Below are 19,787 nucleotides of genomic sequence, written 5' to 3'. Positions count from 1 at the left end.
AGAAGGGCATTAGTGCCCAGGTGGTTCAGGCCCAGCACACTGCTCTGCCTTATGCTCCTGAGGAGGAACAGGAGAGAGGAGCCAGAGACTCCAGCTAAGAGGAGCATGTGGCCAAATCAGGACCTTCAGTCATACAGAGACTGATTGGAGTTTCTTAATCCTCTTCTGTTTGACTTTACACCCATTTTCAACACCATGTTTTCCTACTCCCCCTCATTCTCTTTCTTATTTGTGTACATTTAGTCTTTATCCCTTTATTTCCTTCTTAGTCCTGCCTAACTATGAATCTTGAAATTAGGAATTTATGTTTGCAATGATGATTTTCACTCTCCTCATGCGTCAGGTCTTTCATTCATTTGTATCTCTCACATTTTGTTGTGTTAGAAGCTCTTTGTATGCTGCCAGCAGGCACCTCCTGTTTTGTTAAACAAGTAAACAGTACTGCTACATTTCACCTCTGGTTTTGGCTGCTTTGGGTTTAACAGACTGATTACCCAAATTTTACTAGCTTTGGTTGAAGTGGAGCAGTTTCAGTTATGGTCTGATTCAAATTAAGGTGAACCCAGAAGCTTCTTGATGGCCTCACCGTTGATTAATAAGTAGCCTAAAATAAAAGCCACAATGCTGGTTTGAGTCTTTTTGTTGGCAACAATTAAATCTTTTTCTGCTATGGATGCCTGGGGCTTTCTATGATGATGAGGTTGATTTTTACTGTTTCTTTAATAAATGAATCTTTTGCTTAATAGCAATTAAAATAGTTAAGTCATGTTTTTGTGTTTAGGATTAACAGAGTGAGAACTGAATATGATGTGGCCAGTTTGAAAATATCATTGTGCAACAAGTGGCAATCATATCAAATGTCTGAATTTTCCATTAGGTAGCTTGAAAGTTATATCATTGGAGTTAAAAAGAAATTTTAATGGGAGAAGAAGCAGATTCCTTGCCATCTTTGATAACTGTTGCTTTGTTTGAATTGCAGACACTTTTCCTGTCTCTCTTCCAAGTACATGTGCCCTGGTGTTCCAGCAGTTATGAGTACATTGTTGGCCAATATAAATGCTTTCTATGCTCATACAACAGCAGCAACTAATGTATCTGCTTCAGATCGCTTTGCTGCTACTAACTTTGGGGTAAGTAGATTTCCTTTTTTATTAGAGTTCTAGTCCTATTTTTTTTTCTAGTATATTCCACATTAACTTCTACATTCAAAAAAATTTCATTAATTGCTCATTTTAAAGAGTAAGGGTTGTTGTTAGCTTTTGAAAATTTTACCCTGAGTCTTTAAAATCAATTCTTATAAAAGCCAGAGAAGATGCTGCTCAGTTTCTTGTGAGGCATAGAGGGTAGAAAGCATTGGCACACATTCACAGTACTAAAATCTCCATCAGTTTTTTGTTTTATTGCCATGGGGCTTGCAAACTGCAATAGACTAAGTGTTGGATGCAATTCCTTTCTTGGGCTGTGTTATCAGTGAACTCATATTAACCTAATAGATGTAGCCGTAAATGCTGCTCTTCTCACAAGAATCCATAATTCTGGACTCTCTCTTATTTTTGCTCATACTTTGTCCAAGTCCTGGATTTAGGTATCATGAATTTTAGGAGGCATAGTAGCATTTCAGGATGTGGTAATACTTCTTTTGTTATTGCTAAATTTTCTTCTGTGGATAAGTATCTCACAGCATGGACTTCCTAGTCTTTGAACATGATAATAAATAAATATACATTCACTTCTTATTCTGATTTCCTCACCTACTCTCACAGGAAATTGAGAGCAGGAAGGCAGAGCAATAATTCAAAGAGGTTGCCTTCATAGTTCTGGTATTACACATGATACATAAAGTATAAATGCAATCTTATGCTGAAAAATGCATTTATTCTTTCCTCTTTTTGCTTTTTTTAGTAGGGCTTTTATTTGTAGGGCTGATATGAAAGGTGTATTTGATGTAACAGTTTTCATAAAATACCATTTATTGACATGAAATAAAATATTAATCATAATTAAAATTTATTAAATACAAATTAAAATTTCAACTTTTATTTGAAGTAGTGTTAGAGGCAATGGTACTCTTTTCCAGTATTAGAATAATAAAGGCACTTAGCTTTTCAAGACAAAATAGAAATTATACATTTGGATGAGTAAGCCAAGAATGACTTAATATCTTTGTTGAAACAAGTCTTCTCTTTCCATATTCAAGCTTTATTAGACCTTTGACTTTGATGCAAACTTTGACATTTAGAATGGTTTTTCTGGGTTTTTTATCCATTTTTTTCCATTTTTCTAATGATCAGAACTAATTTTGTCCTCAGACTGAGCAGAGAATTCCTCTGATGTTAATGCCAGTTTGCCTTTGATGCAATTCCAATCCAATTCATAGTTCAACAGATGGATGGAAAAAGAGTAGTGGGCATCACTTATAGAGATTTGGAGCTCTTTTTTCAAACAATTGACTTATAGGCAAAGTATTAGATTATTCTTCTCTCGTGGGTCAAAAGGCATTTTTTAGTGAATAGCTGCACATCATCCATCAAAAAGAACATCTCAAATTCAAGTCCTCAGGCTACAGCTGGGAATGATATGGCCGACTGAATATTTCAGTACAGATTTATAACGTGACGAAAAAGTTCTCTTTTGATTGATCCCTTAAGGGAACTGTGCCAAATTAGTGGGGTTTGGTGTAGGTTAGAACTCCGCTGATGAGAGGCAGTGCACAAAGACTCTATTTTCAAATTACTCATCATCACGTTGGAGGGATGGTGCAGATACAATCAGTGCATCCTGAGAGCCATCAGCTATCATCTCCTGCTTCTTCCAGAAGTCTTCTGCTTTCACACAGGCAGAGAAGATTTTGCACAGTTTTGTGCAGTAGACTATGGAATATTTTCTAACATGGTAATTAGAAACTCTCACTAGTATTACTTGAGAATGGCACAACTCAGCTGGAAATCTCACAGCAAAATGCTTTCACTGCTTCATCTATCAAGATAACAAGTTAATCTTCACATTTGAAAGGAAAAAATATAATTGCATAGTATTACTATTACTTGACTTATTCCTACAAAAGCCACTGTTTCAGAAGTATCATTTTCAATCATACTTTTGCACCAAATTCTGTTGCAAATAAGCATCATTTCTTTCTTATTAAAGGGATGGGGAGGTGCTTTCTTCAAGAGTTTAATCAACTGCAAGGCAAATATAAGACAGGAAAATGTTGTATTGCAAAATCTTTGTGACCTCACTAATGTGTTGCACAGCTGCACAGTGTTTAATGCATACCAGGTAAATCACAATATAGGATAGAAAGGAAAAATAAAATGAAAGAAGATGCATTGCCTGTTCTTGAAACACAGGTATTTCAAACCATCACTTGTATATGAAATAATGGAAAAACAAATTGATCTTCAAGTAAGAGTGGAAAGAAGCAGTCTAAAACCTCAGCAATTACAGGAACCTGCAAATTCTAGTGCAACATATTCTTGTTTTCTTTTTACAGAGAGAAAAGTTCATAAAGCTGTTGGATCAATTGCACAATTCTCTGCGGATTGATTTATCTAAATATAGGGTATGTACAACATATTCTTTCTAGAGTCAACATGAGCCCCAAATCCTTTGGAACAAAAATTTACAGAATTTAAGCTGTGTAACACCAATATTTTTCCAGTCTGACAAAGAGAAAAAACTTAGTACTTTCTTTCCAAAGGCTAAGAATGGGTCAAGGAATAAGCACATATTCAAGACAGAGTAGTATTCAATAAGTTTGATTAAATTGGTCTATAACTAGTTGATTAAGTTAATTTATCTGGGAATTACCTTTGCTGACTCAGGTAGTGAAAAGTGCAAATACATTTTTTCTGAGAGACTGGCACCTTTGCTACAACTTGCATGCTAAGATGCTAGTAATGTTGAGAGTCTTGTCTCCTCATTTTTCTGTGTGACAGGAATTCCAGTTTCACTTCTGCCTCATGGAATCTCCTTCCACTGAGGTATGCTCCAAATCCAGCCTTTCAGGAAAGCGTGCACTGGATACCTACCAGTTACCATATGGTTCTGAACTCCCTCTCCTTCTCTAGTCCACTGGATCATGAAACTTTTGGACAATACCTAAGTTAGGGCTTCATCACCTATGGCTCTCCTTTCAGCTTCTAGGAATGGCAGCCTCCAAACAAGGATTTCTCTGTTCATCTGGCCTGCTCTCCAAAACTGGAGGAGAAAGGGAATATTTAAAAGAACTCCAAGGCATTAGAGGGAGCAGAAGTTGCACACATATAGCTTTTAACACCATATCCTTTGTGCAGCAGATATGTTCATCATAAGATCTTTTAATTTTGAAGACTGTTATCTAGATAGCATTGTAGCATGAGGGGCTGATGTTTCATTAGTAGGAAGTTACTTCAGTAACACTACTTCACATCAGTCTGTTAACCCAGAGATCATAGAAAAATTTATTATTTCTACATTAAGCTTACTACTGCATTTATGCCTGCAAGTTTTGTATGTGCCATGGAAAACCCATAAATGGTTTTCTTTAGCAACAGTTTCCAGAATTTTGTAATATTTTTTACTCCATTCAGGTTTTGGAAATATCACAATATTTTATATTTTTCATATTACAAGTGTAGGAGCATTATCAAAGGTGTTCCTACTCATTTCCAAGGGATATTCATCATTAACTACCTCACAGTCAGAGTTCAGGTAACACGAACATCTCTAATCCTTCCAAGCAGCACCTTAGGTTTTCTTAGAGGGTTTTTGACTAGTTGTTCAAGGATTTTACTTGTAACTCAAATTTTACATGATTCATCTTTCCCTGATTCACCAGGATAATTTTCCTGCCAGCAATTCTGAAAGACTCCAAGATCTGAAATCAACTGTGGACCTGCTTACCAGCATTACTTTTTTTCGGATGAAGGTATTGTCCTTTACTGCACAAATAAATTTCCTGAAGGAAACCAAAAATTTACTAATTTTTAATTAGTTTAAAGTCAAGTTGCAGAAAGCAAACTTAGCTGAACTCCTTAGGAGTCATGTAGAGCAATCATTTCCTACTGATATAATAAAATCACAAGTCAACCAGCAAAATAGGTCTGATAACTACTTGCCTTAGTCATTCCAAAGGTTGAAATCTAAGTGGTCAAGCATGGAAATATTTTTGGAATGGAATGGTACACATTAATATTACTGAATGAAAAAAGAGAAACACAAAGTAACCTTTGTCATAATAGCATGGGATTCCATTGCATTAGGCACTACATAAAGAGAATTAAAATAATCCATTGAATTACTGTATCCTGAAATGGAGTAAAAAGATGAACCCTTTGCTTTAAATACATAACTGCTATTTGTCTGATATTCCTGTTCAAAGGAAAGCGCATAATTACATGGTTTAATTATTCCCTAAATAATCAAAAAACTTCTAAGATGTAAACCCTAAGATGTAAAGATGTAAACTCTTGGGCACACATGCCTCTTGCATCATAAGAATATTTTAATTCAAATAAAACTTAGTGATAAAATCTACTTGCTTAAGCACATATTTTAAGGTATCTTTGAACTAAGTCCACCTTAATTCAACATAATTCTAATTATTTTTATCATTGCTTTATTTCAACACTTTTCATCCTGTATAACAGAACTACATTCAACACTTGGATTTTTTCTGTTCAATCTAATTCTGACATTCTACCATTTATGAAATATTTTATTAGGTCCTGGAGTTGCAGAGCCCCCCTCGAGCCAGTACTGTGGTGAAGGACTGTGTAAGAGCCTGCCTGGACTCAACTTACAAGTACATTTTTGATAACTGCTATGATCTCTACTCCCAATTAGTGGATCAGGTAAGGTCAATATGAACTTGTGCTATTGCTCATTCATAGTTAGCCTTAAGTAAATAAAAAGCCTCCCAGTGCTTGTTCATATCAAAGCACTCAGATTTTCATTTTATTTATGCACAAAGGAGCAATATACCATAAATACACCTAGAGACAGCTATAAACTCTAAAATGTTTAACAAGATGAGTTTCAAACTGGACACGTTAACTCCTAATGGAGTCATCATGTTAGACATTACTGTAAAATTGTCCAGTGGATTTGGGAAGGATAACGTTTGACTGGTTACTGTTCATGTAAGATCTGTAACAGGAAAACAGTTATTTAAAATCTACCATTTCACTTCTGTAGCTTTAGGGAAAAAAAAATTATTTTGTTGAAAATGATACAGTCTTTCCAGCCTTCTATTTTAGCACCTGTGATGCATACTTGGATCCAAGCTTTAGTAACTGCTTTAAGAAAGCAGAGGATAATTCTGAAATATGTCTTAATACTGATCTGTCAGGTTGAACTGTCAATGCAAAATAACTATAGCATTTGTTGTGTTCCAAATGTCAGGCAAAATCCTTGAGAATGCTGTTTGTTTTTTTCTATAATATGGTCATTCTATAAGTAATGTTAGAATTAAGTACTGTCTTAAAGGAGCATCACTGCTTTATCATATTACTTCTTGTACCTCGTATTTGCATTCTGGATGGTACACTGAAAACACGGTAGTTCTGTGACTATTCCAGCCTTGAATAGGATTAATTAAGTTCTTTGGGCAAATGCACACTTTTTGTGTAGAATATAATTAATAAAAACATTAAATTTCATCTGAAAGCATATTTCGCTTAAATCCACAATATGAATTCCTGTATTTCAGGAAAGGTGATATTTGCTATGTATTCAACATTTCTGAAACAAGAATTTATTTTCTCATGTTGAATTCCTGTTATGTGAGAAAACTGACCTGTAGCTTTGAATGTAAGAATTTCTCACCAGCACCAATAAGCACGCTACACTTAGTGCTGATGTGTGTTTATCCTGCAATGGATTATACTGCAAGCAGAGTAGGAGAATAAATTAGTGGAAGGAGCAGCTTCAGGCCTCACACCTATTTACATCATAAACTGTTCTGTTTTCTTGCTACCGTTTACTCTGCAGTAATTTGATGTTGTCTGTTAAATATAATATGAAGTGCTGCTATACTGGGTATTACATAAGTGTGCGGTTTATCAGCAGATTCTACTCTTCAGTAAACAGCTAAAAGTGATGAAGTCTTACTTCAAAGCGTTGTGACAAACTGCAAAAGCTTATCTGTATTCAAAAAATTCACAACTTTTTAATGTGAATCCATACAGTCGTTTAGCCTGTCTATTTTTAAAAATGGTTTTAAAGTGCAGGGATATTACAGCCTTTCTGCTTGGGTAGAGAATGTGAAACTTGCTTAAGTAATGGTTCTCTCCAAATTAAATATGAGGCAGAACAGGCAATGTTGTTATTATATTTTTCTCTCACACAACTCTACTTAATGGTGAAGAAATAAGAAGTCCTGAAATTAAAAAAAGTCCACAAGTATTCACTCAGTTGGAAAACTGAGTTAACTGCATTTCACTATATTTCTGCACCTCTTGAGTCCTCTTTCACAAGATCTCCAGCAGGGGCAGTTTTACGTGGAAACTTTCAGCAGATAATTGTCTGTACAGTTAAAATCACCACACAGTGCAAGAAACTTCAGTGAAGATGTGTAAAAAGCAAAATTTAAAATAAATAGGTTGTATTCAAAATAATTTATTTCTAACAGCAAATCACATCAACAATCAAAACAATCAAGCAACAATCACATATAGTCTTAATGCCAGACAGTAAAACTTTTTTTCACAGAAGGTGAGAGACAATTCTGGGAAATATAACTAGTCTAGCTTTAATAGAGAGATGAGTAAAATTAATTCAGAACACTGCTTAAATTCTGCATCAGCTCTTGAGTTGTACAAGGAGATTGTGTTCAGCATTATCCTATTATAGCTTCCTATCAATATGTCCACACTTGCATTTGGTTTTAGAAACACAGAAGTATGCAGCTTGTTTGAACCTGTAGATCTGGAGGCTTTCCAGTGAATCCAGGTGACTGGCTTGTGGTAGCACTGTTATTATAATGAAGCAATAACCAGTATTGTAATTTACATTTCATTAGTTTTGTGTCCAAGCCCCTTAGATTCCACCAGATTCCACCCTTAATCCTTCTTCAGTGCCCATTTCCTTATCTCTGCTCACCTCCCCATCAGGTGAGGTCTCCCCTCAGAGAGAGGAAGGGAGCTCATCCTAGCGTGGTACTGCAGCACAGGAGGTTCATGTTTTGGCTGCACAGCTGAGCTTTGAGCTGTGACTGCTGAGAACTGAAATCGATGAACCCCAAAGCAACAAGAAATGCTTCTTATGTAGGTCACCACCTGCTCTCCCTCAGGGGGAGGGCTGGCAGCTGCTGAGGCCCCTGCTCGCTCAGGGTGTGTGTCTGTGTGTAACTCAGGGTGACCACTTTCTGCAGTTGCTTTGGGCTGCAGCCTAAATTCTCAAACGTGCCTGCCACAGTATTTCTAGAAAATATGCTTCATGTCTGAATGTGTGGGATTGTTTAAGTTTGGAGTGAAAATAGAGCACTAACTGTTAAAACTGAGTGTGCTCAAGCTGGAGGTTTTGGAAATTTGCCACTATAAACACAACAAGTAAATCACAAAATATGCTCAGCAGTCTCCATTTCCTCTTTTTATTGCTCTCTACCTTTGTGTCAGACAGACAATCACTGTTAAAAAGCTGATGTCCTGCAGCAAAATATCACCCCTGAGGATATTTCCTGGAGTGAAGCATTGCAAATGCTAACAATATGCAAAAATGTCATACTACAGTTCCACACCAGAATGCAAAGAGCAGCTGATGACAAAAACCAAATGACTACTACAGATAGTAAAACATGATAGCTTGACAGTCTTACCGACATGTATATTACCGTCCTCATTATTGGATACAAAGCCCTCTGATGAAGAACTATCTAGTTCCTTATGAAGCACGTGCAGTATTTTCTCTTTTAATTAACAGTGATCTGAGTTAAGTGCTTAGCTGCCCTATATTGAAAAAAAAATGTCTTGGAGAAGTAGTTTAGGAAGCAATTTAGTAGATTTCTGACTCAATTTACAGATATGTCACTCTTTCTGTTTTCTTAAGAAAATAAATTTTGAAATCCTGGCTGGTGCTTACAGTGACTGAAGTCCCTTCAATAATTCTTTTTGCAGTCTTCTCCACTGAGTGACACCAATAAGATGCAGACCATGCTCTTCATGTTATCTGAAGAGCTCTTGATCAGTACAAATAATTTCATGACTGATAGCACCAAAATGCTGGAATAAAACACTGGAGTACTTTATTTTTGTTCAGCTCACCAGAACAGTGCTGGTATTCTACCTGATGTTAGACACCTTTACTTGAGTCTTTGCTCAGCTCTGCATGTTGTCACAGCACAGAATGGTGCAGACAGGAGGTAACAAAGAACAATTGACTCATTCAGGAGCCAGGTGTTGTTCAGCTGCAGCAGCACAGTACTCTGCCCTTGCAATTTATCTCTCATAGGGGTACAGCACCTTAGGTTGTGTTGATAATGTACTAAAAACATCCCAGCTTCTGGGAATCAGGCCTGTAAATGAGCACTTGGATGGGCCTATGCTTTGAGAGCTGGCTCAGTTTTGCTTTACTCAGCTGTGAGTCCCTGGGCACTTTTCCATCTGGGATTTGGGAATCCAAGCCTCATGGTTGTTTTGAAGGTGTACTTTTTTTTCCTTTAGAATAAATGACAAAAAAAAATTAGATTATTAGTTTCTAGTAGAAATAGTGCAAGAATTGAAGCGTGATGTGATCTGTAATCTTCAAACACATTCAAAAGTATGAAGTGGGAAATAAAGTACAGTAGCAAAAACTGTGTTTACTACAGGGAGTCCTATTTTTCAAGCATGCATATTTCAGTGTCAAGTAATACTTCTTGTGAGGCACTTTGTTGTATTTACATATTGCTTTAGATGCACTGAAAAGGTTCTGACTTCTTCAAATCTGGCATGCAGAGGGTACTTGGAGATCTCTCCTTGTGTTGCAGCATTGTGTTTGATGGGCAGCATGTTAACCACAGTAATAGAAAAACATTTGGTAAATTACTTCAGAACAACAGAAGAATGCAATGGGGTATTTCCAACCCCATTCTGAGAATTCTCTGTCAGAGGAAGACCAAATCTTACAGATAAAATTGCTTCTTAGCTGCTTGTCTGAGAACACTGGTTGGAAAGTCAAAGAGCTTGCAGTAAGTGAGGGGCTCAATTGGGTCTTCCTCCACCCTGCAGAAGCAGAACACTTTTGGGTCAGTGGGGCAGATCAAAACCACAGTATCACTTGGCTGGCCACTCCAGAGGAGCTATGCATGTTATACTGCCCTGAACAGAAAGACCAGTTAAACCTGCTCCTTTCACATGCCAGTCCTTGAAGAAAAAGGCTGGAAAGTCTTAATGAGAATTTATCCAAAAGAATTCTGTTCTACTTCAGTTGGTACTGGAGAATACATAAAATACAGTTGCCTGGAGAAGGTGTGGATGCCCCATCCCTCGAAGTGTTCAAGGCCGGTTTGAATGGGACTCTGAGCAACCTTGTCTAGTGGAAGGTGTCCCTGCCCACAGCAGGAGGATGGAAAAGGTGATCTTTGACATCACTTCCAACCCAGACCATTCTGTGATTCTGTGATGATTCTGTGAACAGGGTTTCAGTTTCAAATAAGAGAATGGTTTGGGAGTTAGTTAGTTACTGTGCAACAGCACTGCGCAGGGAAATCCCTCACAGGTTTTCAATGCATGTCTGCAGGTGGTTTCTGGCTTTAGCCTCTCTAAAGTAAATTCTGTAAAGCTAGATTTTCATTCTTTTAGATATTAAAAAAAAAAACCTTAAAAAATTACATAAAATTCTAAAAATAGGCAGGCATACTATGTAAATGTCTACATATGTCTATATTTTATATATAGTGCATATTGTATATTCCCTGGTGATTCTACATGAAGTAATATTATATGTAATATAAGTAATAAATAATGCAGTTTAAAATATGGAAGAATTGTTAAAATTAATATTTCATTATCTACGGCTGGTCTCTAAAATTGCCCTCTGTAGCCTTGTGCTGATCAAGGCTACTGTGGTTGTTTGCATTGAGTTTCCACTCTGTCATTATTTATATAGAAAATATTGTATTCTGAAACCTGGGTTAGGGCTTGCAGCAGACAGCAATATAAAACTTTCTGATATCACAGGATTCAATTTATCAAAGTCACACAGATACTAATGGGTATTGATTGCACAGAACATAACAAAATAAAAACAAAGCAAAATAAAACCAGGCCTTCATCCTACAATCTGGTAAAATCAGTGATGAGAGAAGTGTAAAGCCCTCTCTTCTTCAGACCAGGCTTTACAGATTTGTCTCAGAGTAATATAGATGTAAATTTTAATCTTGCTTCACACTGTGCCTGAGATTGCTTTCTCCACTCTCAGCCACTTTTCTAGAGTACAAAATGTTTGCTTGTCAACAGTTTAGCCTTTTTTTCTTTCCATTAAACTCAGAAAACTTGCTCTACATTTTTTCTTTAAGAGAATATCAAAATACCAGTAATGATTTTAGAGGCTCTGTGCTGCATGATCCATTGTTTGCATATGTATTCAGGTGACTAGGAAATTGATAGTAAAAGGGAATTGAGAAAAACATGATTCAGTGCCAATAAAAAATTTATTTCAATTCATATCTTATGAAAAATTGCTCTTACTTCCTCTTTCTGATTTTGATGTCTTCTGTTGCAAAAGACAAAGAGTTATGCATCACCTCATTTGGATGTTGCATTAAAAACCCACAGAGAATCTCCAGTACTTACTGTATTTGTGAATCTTAAGTGAATAATATGACTTCTCTTTAAAGACACTTTTCTTATAAGGTGCTTGCTACAACTCTAGGTGATCCTAAAGACAAGAAGTATCCAAGTCAATTAATATGAGAGTATAGAAATCTGTATTGTCAGGTCTTGTTGGTGAGACATCATCCATTGTTATTGCTGGTTTGATCTGCCAGCAGAAGCCCATCAGGAATATCACTCTTGTGCCTTTGGCAAGACATTTATTGACCTTTTAAGTACAGGACATCTTCTGGCATTTCATGGTTCTGTGCATGTGCGCAGCGTTACCATCCAAAGCGATGTTACAGGAGGTCAAGATGCTTTATGTAGCCTTTTCTGTGTAAAAAGGCTTGTGCAAAAGAAAGAGATTCTGGTAATTGGCAAACTTTCATTCATATCAGTATTTGGAAAGGTCTCTTGGTTACTGGAACTGTCTGTGATCTGAGCTTGTTCAGTGCTGTATCAAACAAAAACAGAAGACAGGAAACTTCAGAAAATCATTTATTTTAAAATTAAGAACCACTGATCATTTTGTCATCTTGTTGTATCAAGAATTTATGTTCCTCTTGACCTTTTCAGTGGTATTTTTTAAAAATTCTCATTATTGTTATCATCCTCTACAATAATAAGCGGTATTTAGGGTCTCCTGTATCTTCTCACTGTATTTGTGCCAGTGTGACACTAATTACATATATCAGCTATTTAGTTCATGCTTTTACACTGACCGTTTCTTTCAAATGGATATAATGAGAGTGAAAAAAATAATCTAGAGAAAAATTCATGGTGAAATCAAACTTCCACCACTGTTTTACCTCATTATAATAGCACTGTACCAAGCCTTCCAGAATTGGGGAAGCATTTGGACAATACTGTCAAACACAAGTGTGGGTTTGGGCATTGCTCTGTGCAGGAATCCAAGAGTTGGACTCTAATCCTTGTGACTCCCTTCCAACTCAGAGTATTCCATAATTCTATAATGATTCTACCAAGGCATCTGTTGTACATAAAGGGAAAAAAAATACTGATGATAATAAGGTAAAAAGAGCTTGAATGATTCTAAGCATTTCTAACTCACTAGTTAGATTTTAAGATAAAGAATGGAAATAACAACTGGGCATGGACAGAGTATGCACTTTCTTTTCAGGGCATAAAACTACATCTGTAATGTGAGACTATTTTAAAAGTACCTTCTCTGGGACTTTTGAAAAGGTCGTATTTATTTTCGAGAGATTTCTGTTCCAGAGAATTTTTGCAGAAAGGACCTTCTTGTGCAACTACTACCTTGTAAATTAGTTACTTTTTGCTATCTGTGTTAAAGAACAGAATTTTGCATTCTTTGATTCACATTCCCGGTCATGAAAAGCTGTCTCAGCTACATGTCACTTGCTGTGAAATACAGTTCTTGGATAAGATGCTCAGCTAAATATGAGGTGGCTTTGTCTTCTACAGCTACCTTTCAGTTGGTTTGATTTAACAAATTTCTGAGAAAAAAAAAGGTCTATTAGACATACATCTTTGATATAGAAACAAGGCCTTTTTCATAAATATATAATGTATACCAGGGAAAGCCCTTGTGAGTGAAATTAATGCTCTAATGTTCATTTTTTTTTCTGTTTTGAAAAGCTCTCTCATTTACATGTACAGTTGTTAATTGTTGGTGACACCAGATCCACCATCCTTTGACCTGCTTCTGAGCTTTACTTCTGTTGCTTTAGACACTGAGGGGGTATGCTCTGTAGTTCAACTGAGTATGTAGCAGTGTGATTAATGATACTTTTCTAAAATATTCCACAGTGGCTACAAAAAGAGTTCCAATTAGGTGTTGTTGAAATTCCCTTTCTGCCATTCTAAATGCTATTCATAGATAGAAGTTAATTGAGGTTAAAATAATTTTTAATTAATTCACTGTGATACTAATACAGTGTTAGGCATATTCAGAAAGATACCAGGCCCATTGAAGTGGTCATACATGGACTAGGAATGAGAAGTACAGGGAATATATGTTTAAACTTGCAGGATCACAGGCGTGTTTATTTTCTGACTTAGTAGTTGAGACCCTTTTCTATCTCAGACAGCTGTGTAGAGGAGCATGTGTAGATCTACCATGTGCAGACATAGCTCTGTGGGGCAAAAATTATTTCTGTATGTATGTGTGTGTTCATACAGAATTAAAGACTTCTTTTCATGTTTGGGTCCTTACAATGAAGTTATTTATTGGACAGTGATAAGGAGTCTGATCTTTCTGCCAAGAAAAGGAGTGCAAAATACTTTTGTCTAGTAAATTGTAGACTCAGCGTTCATAAATAAAAACAGTAGAGATGAAGTCTATCTGTAAATGCACATTTTAGTCACATTAAAGATACTAAAATTCTCAATAAAATAAAGGGAAATTCAACTGCTTCTTCATTTAGAACATACATTATAGCAGCTGTTAGGCTGAATACCTTAAGTGTATAATTCAAACCAAAATATTAAACACTCCTTAGCATTGGGTTTTTTTCAGTCTTTATTGTGTAGGGTATAAAAGTTCTGCCTCAACAGGCAATTCTACCTGCAGTGAATCTCAACACAGCAAAGAATTTATTAATGCATCTGATTAAAGTGTGGGCATGCACTAAAAACCAAGTCTGTATTGATCTTCTTTGCTGACCTGACAATCTTTGCACTATGTTTCTTAATATTTGTGCACAGCTAAGTACAGTTTTTCATACGTTCTGCTCTGTTGGTTAGCCAGTCTTGGTCCAAAATTTCTAAAGATTCTAAAGATAGATCACTCTTCCCAATCAAGTAATAATCTGTAGGTGGAAGCCCCATAGCATTTCACTAATAAAAATATTTTCAATCTTGTTTCAACAGAGTAAGAAACAAGAAGTTCCTAAAGAAGAACAGGGACCAACAACAAAGAATTTGGATTTCTGGGCACAGCTTATTACTCTGATGGTCACCATTATAGATGAAGATAAAACAGCATATACACCAATCTTGAACCAGTAAGTAATTACTTTCCCCATAAAAATTAAGAATCATGGATTTATTAAAATAAGGATAAGAAATACACCTGAATCAAAAGTTGTATTTTAAATAGAATCTAGCTAGAGATTTTTATACAGAATGTAACATTGACATAGTTTGATAAAAATTTAGTTCTCTGTTAATGGAAAGAGAATCTTTTGGTTTAGGAGCATTAAAGACGTGGTATATGAGTCATCCCAAAAATTTAAGTAGCAAAATATTATGTAAGAGCTAAATGGATAGAAGGGAAATGTCAGTGAAATTTCAGTGAAGGGAATTTTCAGTGTGATGGTATTGATGATATGAGAGTAGCTTGGCACACATGGTATTCAAATCATGCTGAGACTCTTAGGTATGATTTTTAGGCATGTAATTGTAAAAAAATAATGAACTTCACAAAGAGACCCTCTCCAAATTTTTGATTGGCTAGCCAGACTGACTTGAAAATGTATAAAGTGGAGAGCAGTATCCTGGAGATGGAATTTGAGTTCTCAGAATTGAAGATGTAGCAGATGAGGGAGGTACAATCAATAACCAAGACAAGTCAAATAACTTGAGGTTGATACATGAATAGAAAGGAGAGAAACAATCGATAAACACAGAAAAAAAAGTGGTTCTGGAGTTTGAACATGAAATATATAGAAAGAGTGCAAAGAAACATGTTTCACGTATTACAGCTGGAGAAAGAGACCTCACACTAATTGAAATGTGACGTGATGAGGCCCTAGGGAAATGCTTTAGCTCTTTGGAGCCATTTTACAGAGAGATTGCAGAAAATCTGGGCACAGTCTAGCTGTGATGACTTATGCAAAAGTTAACATTGTAACTTACATCTGTATTATGACTAAACAATTAATAGAGGTTTCTGTAGTTGCATTTAATTGAATGCTCTGAAGGGGAGCAGGAGCAGTCTGTTTTTTTCAGCCAAAACAGGGTAGATACTAAAAGGCACTCTGCACATTGAGATACACTTGTCTGCTGATAAAAGGCACCATTCTATTTATGGCCCTACAGTAAAAGTAACAAAGAAACCTCCTGGTGATAACCAGAAGCTGAAAGATATTTCATTGACTTCTGACTCCTTCCTTTACTTTACTGAAATAAATGAAGCATTATTTCAGTCCTGGATAATAAGCATTTCTTTGTTCAATCATCTGTTGCACTGACCTTATTAAGGAATAAGTTCTTATCCTATAGGGGAAAGAAAACACTTTTCCTGTTTAATCCATTTTTATAACATATTGTGAAGTTTCTCCATTAATGAAAGCTCAACTTTTTGTCTGACAGGCTTTATAAATAATACACTCACTGTAAAATATCTAATTGTGACAAATACATATATGTGATTCATTTCAGTGTCTTCATTGAGATTAAACAAGTGTAATTGCGGGTTAATTATCCTAAAAATTATTGTAGCTGTATTTTGATACAAATGTGAGGGAGAAAGTAAAGGCATAAAGAACAGAGTTCTTCTAAGGGGATTAGTAGGTTCCCTAAAGTACAGATGAATGATTGTGTAAGATGTGAAAAGAGAATCAGGAGTGGACAGAATTGGGACAGATTAAAGGAGAGAGCTTGTGTCTCTGACTTCTCTCTTGTTTTTGCTGTTGTTTCGTGAGAGAGTGAACACAGGGAATAACATGTCTTCTAGTAGCAGGAGACATCAGAAGTAAAAAACGAAGAGGCTGTGGGTGGAAAAAAGACTTGAAAAACTGCTCAGATTTGCTTTGGATACGTTTTTTAAAAAGACGAGCTGCTCCTAACACAAAAGCAGCGTGTAAAAACTGTTGAGAAGAAAAGAGACAGCCTCTTCCCCCCTGCTTACCCCAGAAAAGAAAATGGGTTAAAATGGATGAATGGGAAACATAAATTGAATACACAAGAATACTGCAAAAATATGACTCCTTATCAGAAATATATGGCAATGCAGTGTCTCAGTGGACTTCTCAGGCCTGCATCCATTTGAATCCTATTTTAGAAATGAGGTAACCAAAGATCCCCAGGAGAGCATTCTGATAGAAGTTTTCACAACTGTATAATATTGCTCAGAATTCTAACCCTCAGCCAGTTTTGGAAACCCTATTTTTATATCTACCTTAGAGGCAAAAATTATGCTGTGATGGAGTAGTTTGAACTGTATCAGATTATGAATCCAGATGAAACATGACATGATGGCCTCAGCGAGCATTGCATCCGCTGACAGACCATACCAGACCCCGCAGTGTGAGTGTGGTGAACCTGCAGTTCCTGTATGACTTGAGAAACTTGACAAGTTTGAGAGATAAACGGTCTGGTATTTAAGTTGCAAAATTCTCATTCTGATAGTTAAACAATGTAAAATGTGTTTGAAACCTGATTCACAAGCAAATCTAGGACTTCCTAGCACTTCTAAATATGCACTGTATGTGCTGTGAAACAGGAGAAATTGCTATCAAAATAAAATAAAATATTTATTCTAATAAAAGAAACATCAAATTAAGGACAAAATCTTCAAGTCAAATATGCTTCTGTATTTTGAAAGCAAGATCAAAATTTGGGCTTCTGCACCTTTTTTTTTTGCACATATACTCAGAACAGTCAAGTTGTCATTATAGTAAAAATACAAGAATTGAGACAGCTCTAGTGGGACTTTTAAACTTGTTCTTTACTGATCCTTAGATCTTTGCAATGTAAGGATCTGTTTTCTCTGTGATCACATTGTGTTCCACACAGTATGGAAAGGACAAACACATGAAATCTGCAGAAGCAGATTTCCTCACGCTTCAGGAGCTAGGATGTTTAGTGTCTCTGAGAAGTTGGGGATAGTAACTTATATTGTAGAAACAGCATAATTGTGACCTACGTATCAGTGAGTTATGAAACACAGGTCAGTGGAAAAAAAAATATGGAAGGAAGTGAAAAAATCAGAGTACACTGTATCATGGATTGGACTATGTCAGCCTAACTTTAGAATGCTTCTTTGATGATGGAAAGTGTATCTGATGTGGTTTGTGTCTTGATCCAGTGATATTCCCCATTATCAATTACGCTTTATTCTGTGGAAGCATATGAATATCATGTCTTTCATTGAAATTCTGACCATTATGTGTGTAACAAAGCTGTTCTCATTTCTTCACAATACCCACTGTCGTCTTGTCCTGTAACAATGCATCATACACTGACAGACCAGATTAGTTATATAGGCTTTATAAAGTATCTGTCTTGCCCATTATTTTTTCTTCAGGGAATGGAATGTTACTTTGAGTAAAAATAAGCTTTGGATAGATGGAGGATAGAGCACAAAATGTAAGAATAAATGAACTCTCAGCTCACGGTTTTAATAGAACACATATTTTCCAAAATCAGATAGAACTTTCATCTTAAGGGTTAGTGAATCAGTGGCCATGGGCAGTCATCCACAGATGGTGTGGTCTAAACTCTTGCTGCATGCACAGCACAAAAATGAATGTATTCTCTCCCTAGGACTGGTGCGAATTAGCACCTGGATGAGATTGAAGCAACCAAGTATGGAAAATGAGCTACTCTGAGAAAGTCCATCTGATGTTCAGAGACTTTGATATTCTCAAGGTGTAGCAGACTGGAGATTTGTCATCACAAATAAAGAAAAAGCATTTTTAATTGTCGTGATAGAATTTTCCGAGTTTTGGGTTGAGCTAAAAACACCCAGTATTGTCTAGGATGAATGCTTTGGGGGGTTATTTATGTTTTGCTTATACATTGATTCTTTTCATTTTGTTTTAAGTCGAGTTCAATTTCATTCCATTGATCTGTGGTTTTATATATAGCCCAGTGTTAGAAATAGCCAGTGAGAACTGTTTTCACTTAATTTTTGCTTAATTAAAATCAATAGAGAGATGACATTTATAAGTGGCTGTCTTGTATATGCAATTTAGTATTTTTGGAAATACATGGATATGGTCCTGTATGGGCAACATAACTCCTCTGGATAAACTGAGATTTTATATAGTTCCAAGAACGACATAGAAATTGAGAAAATTATGGCCTATGGGGCAGAAATAACTGTAGCAAGAGCAAGCTAAATGACTAACAGTGCTCTCCTGGTTGTCCTTTTGCTTCACTGAGAAATGTGAAAATACATGGCTTTTACAAAGATTAGAAAATGTGATGTGTAGAGATTTGCATGGGAAATTTCTCTGGTATTTTGCTGCTTAGGGATCAAATTCTGAAGTAGTTTGAAAAGGTCTTTTTACCTAAAAATAAGGTGATAAAGTACAAATAATAAAAAATACCATACTTATATAGATGCTTTAGTATTTGACCTTTGATTATCTCTTCCCTTTAAAAAGACAGCTGCTTCTGTTACCATTTATCTTTAGCAGGTGGAATGTGCTGTGGGCTTCTGTTGTGCATTAACTATGTCAGCTTCTCACATATAGTAAACTGCAAGGATACCTCTGGTAGTTACATGATGCCCATGACTGACAGCTGTGCATTGCCCACCAATCTGTTAGAAGTATAAAAACTACCATCAATTTTAGATTTCACCTAGGTGACGCCAGGTGGGATATGTTGAACTACAGTAATTTAAACAACATTGAAAATGGCAGTTTGTGTGTGCATATGCTTTCCCAATTTTAAAATGCACCAACATATATATTAATCACTAATCAAGCAAGTGTGTTTTTATCAGATCCAGCCTTGCCTTATGGCCAGCTTTGCAATATGGTCAAAAGAAAGTGTCAATATTAAATTAGCTGTTAAATACTTCCTCAGAGCAACACTGTCAAAGTTCGAGTCTGGTGCTAAGGGAGAGCTCAGGGTGGACTGGAAGTAAAGAAATTAAGACAGCTGAAATACATTTCAGCTTTTGAACAGAAATTAATTTTGTCGGGTTTGGTATTATTTAAATTAATACCAAGTTCTTTAATTGAGAAGCCATTAGCATAAAGAAGGCTCAGTGAAGTGAGCTAGCAACTGCTCCCTATTAAAGTGGCAGAGCTAATGAGCTGTTTAAGTACTTCTTCTTTGCAGATATGATCAGGG

The 19,787-nt window shown here is 36.1% G+C and overlaps 1 protein-coding gene across 5 annotated transcripts in view; it reads left to right on the top strand.

Moving 5' to 3' along the window:
* UNC13C (unc-13 homolog C) overlaps positions 1-19,787 on the top strand; it is a 134,873-nt gene that overhangs the window by 65,841 nt on the left and 49,245 nt on the right. For all 5 annotated transcript variants that reach the window (XM_017742683.1, XM_017742682.1, XM_008639998.2 and 2 more), the window contains 5 exons: positions 980-1,130; positions 3,494-3,562; positions 4,820-4,909; positions 5,706-5,834; positions 14,628-14,761. In XM_017742683.1, the coding sequence (XP_017598172.1) occupies positions 980-1,130; positions 3,494-3,562; positions 4,820-4,909; positions 5,706-5,834; positions 14,628-14,761 (573 nt within the window). The remainder of the gene's footprint in view (positions 1-979; positions 1,131-3,493; positions 3,563-4,819; positions 4,910-5,705; positions 5,835-14,627; positions 14,762-19,787) is intronic.

Source organism: Corvus brachyrhynchos, unplaced genomic scaffold (genome assembly GCF_000691975.1).
Source record: "Corvus brachyrhynchos isolate BGI_N302 unplaced genomic scaffold, ASM69197v1 scaffold97, whole genome shotgun sequence".
Lineage (NCBI taxonomy): Eukaryota > Metazoa > Chordata > Aves > Passeriformes > Corvidae > Corvus > Corvus brachyrhynchos.
Note: the sequence above shows the minus strand (reverse complement) of the source record. Positions and strands in the feature narration are given on the sequence as shown.